The 2,500-nt window shown below is 67.9% G+C and overlaps 1 protein-coding gene across 2 annotated transcripts in view; it reads left to right on the top strand.

Moving 5' to 3' along the window:
* The window catches only part of LOC144488715 (adenylate cyclase type 3-like), a 73,009-nt gene extending 70,811 nt beyond the window's left edge, over window positions 1-2,198 (top strand). For both annotated transcript variants that reach the window (XM_078206812.1, XM_078206813.1), the window contains one exon: window positions 2,036-2,198. In XM_078206812.1, the coding sequence (XP_078062938.1) occupies window positions 2,036-2,198 (163 nt within the window). The remainder of the gene's footprint in view (window positions 1-2,035) is intronic.
* Window positions 2,199-2,500: the final 302 nt, after the last annotated feature.

Raw genomic sequence — 2,500 nt, 5'->3', positions numbered from 1 at the left:
GAAGGGTAGGAAGGATAACCCGGGAAATTATAGGTTGGTGAGCTTGACGTCCGTGGTGGGGAAGTTGTTGGAGAAGATTCTTAGAGATAGGATGTATGCGCATTTAGAAAGGAATAAACTCATTAACGATAGTCAGCATGGTTTTGTGAGAGGGAGGTCATGCCTCACTAACCTGGTGGAGTTTTTTGAAGAAGTGACCAGAATGGTTGACGAGGGATGGGCCGTGGATGTCGTCTATATGGACTTTAGTAAAGCGTTTGACAAAGTCCCTCATGGTAGGCTGGTGAAAAAGGTTGGATCTCATGGGATAAAGGGGGAGGTGGCTAGATGGGTGGGTGGGTGTGGGTGCTGGTACGGTGGGTGAATGCGGTGACTGGGTTCTGGGGTGGGTGTCGGAGTGGGGGTGGGTGCCGGGGTGGGGGTGGGTGCCGGGGTGGGGGTGGGTGCCGGGGTGGGGTGGGGTGCCGGGCTGGGGGTGGGTGCCAGGGTGGGGGTGGGTGCCGGGGTGGGGGTGGGTGCCGGGGTGGGGGTGGGTGCCGGGGTGGGGGTGGGTGCCGGGTTGGGGGTGGGTGTTGGGTTCGGGGTTGGGGTGGGGGTGGGTGTTGGAGTGGGGGTGGGTGTTGGGGTGGGGGTGGGTGCTGGGGTGGGGGTGGGTGCTGGGGTTGGGGTGGGGGTGGGTGCTGGGATGGGGATGGGGTGGGTGCTGGGGTGGAGGTGGGTGCTGGGGTGGAGGTGGGTGCTGGGGTGGGGGTGGGTGCTGGGGTGGGGGTGGGTGCTGGGGTGGGGGTGGGTGCTGGAGTGAGAGTGGATGCTGTGGTGGGGGTGGGGGTGGGTGCTGGGGTGGGGGTGTGTGCTGGGGTCGGGGTGTGTGCTGGGGTGGGGGTGTGTGCTGGGGTGGGGGTGTGTGCTGGGATGGGAATGTGTGCTGGGATGGGGGTGTGTGCTGGGATGGGGGTGTGCTGGGATGGGGTGTGTGCTGGGATGGGGGTGTGTGCTGGGATGGGGGTGTGTGCTGGGATGGGGGTGTGTGCTGGGATGGGGGTGTGTGCTGGGATGGGGGTGTGTGCTGGGATGGGGGTGTGTGCTGGGATGGGGGTGTGTGCTGGGATGGGGGTGTGTGCTGGGATGGGGGGTGTGTGCTGGGATGGGGGTGTGTGCTGGGGGATGGGGGTGTGTGCTGGGATGGGGGTGTGTGCTGGGATGGGGGTGTGTGCTGGGGGTGTGCTGGGGTGGGGTGGGGTGTTGGGGTGGGGGTGGGTGTTGGGGTGGGGGTGGGTGTCGGGGTGGGGGTGGGTGTCGGGGTGGGGGTGGATGTCGGGGTGGGGGTGGGTGTCGGGGTGGGGGTGGGTGCCGGTGTGGGAGTGGGTGCCGGTGTGGGGGTGGGTGCCGGTGTGGGGGTGGGTGCCGGTGTGGGGGTGGGTGCCGGGGTGGGGGTGGGTGCCGGGGTGGGGTGGGTGTTGGGGTGGGGGTGGGTGTTGGGGTGGGGGTGGGTGCTGGGGTGGGGGTGGGTGCTGGGGTGGGGGTGGGTGCTGGGGTGGGGGTGGGTGCTGGGATGGGGTGGGTGTTGGGGTGGGGGTGGGTGCCGGGATGGGGGTGGGTGCCGGGGTGGGGGTTGGTGCCGGGATGGGGGTTGGTGCCGGGGTGGGGGTGGGTGCCGGGGTGGGGGTGGGTGCCGGGGTGGGGGTTGGTGCCGGGGTGGGGGTGGGTGCCGGGGTGGGGGTGGGTGCCGGGGTGGGGGTGGGTGCCGGGGTGGGGGTGGGTGCCGGGGTGGGGCTGGGTGTTGGGGTGGGGCTGGGTGCCGGGATGGGGGTTGGTGCCGGGATGGGGGTTGGTGCCGGGGTGGGGGTGGGTGCCGGGGTGGGGTTGGGTGCCGGGGTGGGGGTGGGTGCCGTGGTGGGGGTGGGTGCCGGGGTGGGGCTGGGTGCCGGGATGGGGGTTGGTGCCGGGATGGGGGTTGGTGCCGGGGTGGGGGTGGGTGCCGTGGTGGGGGTGGGTGCTGGGGTGAGGGTATCGCTCATGGGTTTGTGTTTTGTAGGTATGTCCGTGAGAAGACGCAGACGGAAGTGAATATGAGAGTTGGGATCCACACGGGCACGGTGCTGGGCGGGGTCCTGGGCCAGAGGAACTGGCAGTATGATGTCTGGTCCACAGACGTGACGCTCGCAAACAAAATGGAGGCCAGCGGCATCCCCGGGTGAGAGAAACACTGCCAACTCTCACTCACAACAAACACACATGAGTGGCAGGCGAGGGTGGCGGGTGAGGGTGGCGGGCGAGGGTGACGGGCAAGGAGCCCCTCCTTCCGCTCTCCTGCCCACCCTGACCTGTCAGCAATTCACTGCCAGACGGTTGAGGGCACTGCCTGCTTGGGCGGCACGGTAGCACAGTGGTTAGGGGTGGCACGGTAGCACAGTGGTTAGGGGCGGCACGGTAGCACAGTGGTTAAGGGCGGCACGGTAGCACAGTGGTTAGCACTGCTGCTTCACAGCTCCAGGGACCT

The sequence above is a fragment of the Mustelus asterias genome, unplaced genomic scaffold (assembly GCF_964213995.1).
Source record: "Mustelus asterias unplaced genomic scaffold, sMusAst1.hap1.1 HAP1_SCAFFOLD_1802, whole genome shotgun sequence".
In the NCBI taxonomy this organism is placed as follows: domain Eukaryota; kingdom Metazoa; phylum Chordata; class Chondrichthyes; order Carcharhiniformes; family Triakidae; genus Mustelus; species Mustelus asterias.
Note: the sequence above shows the minus strand (reverse complement) of the source record. Positions and strands in the feature narration are given on the sequence as shown.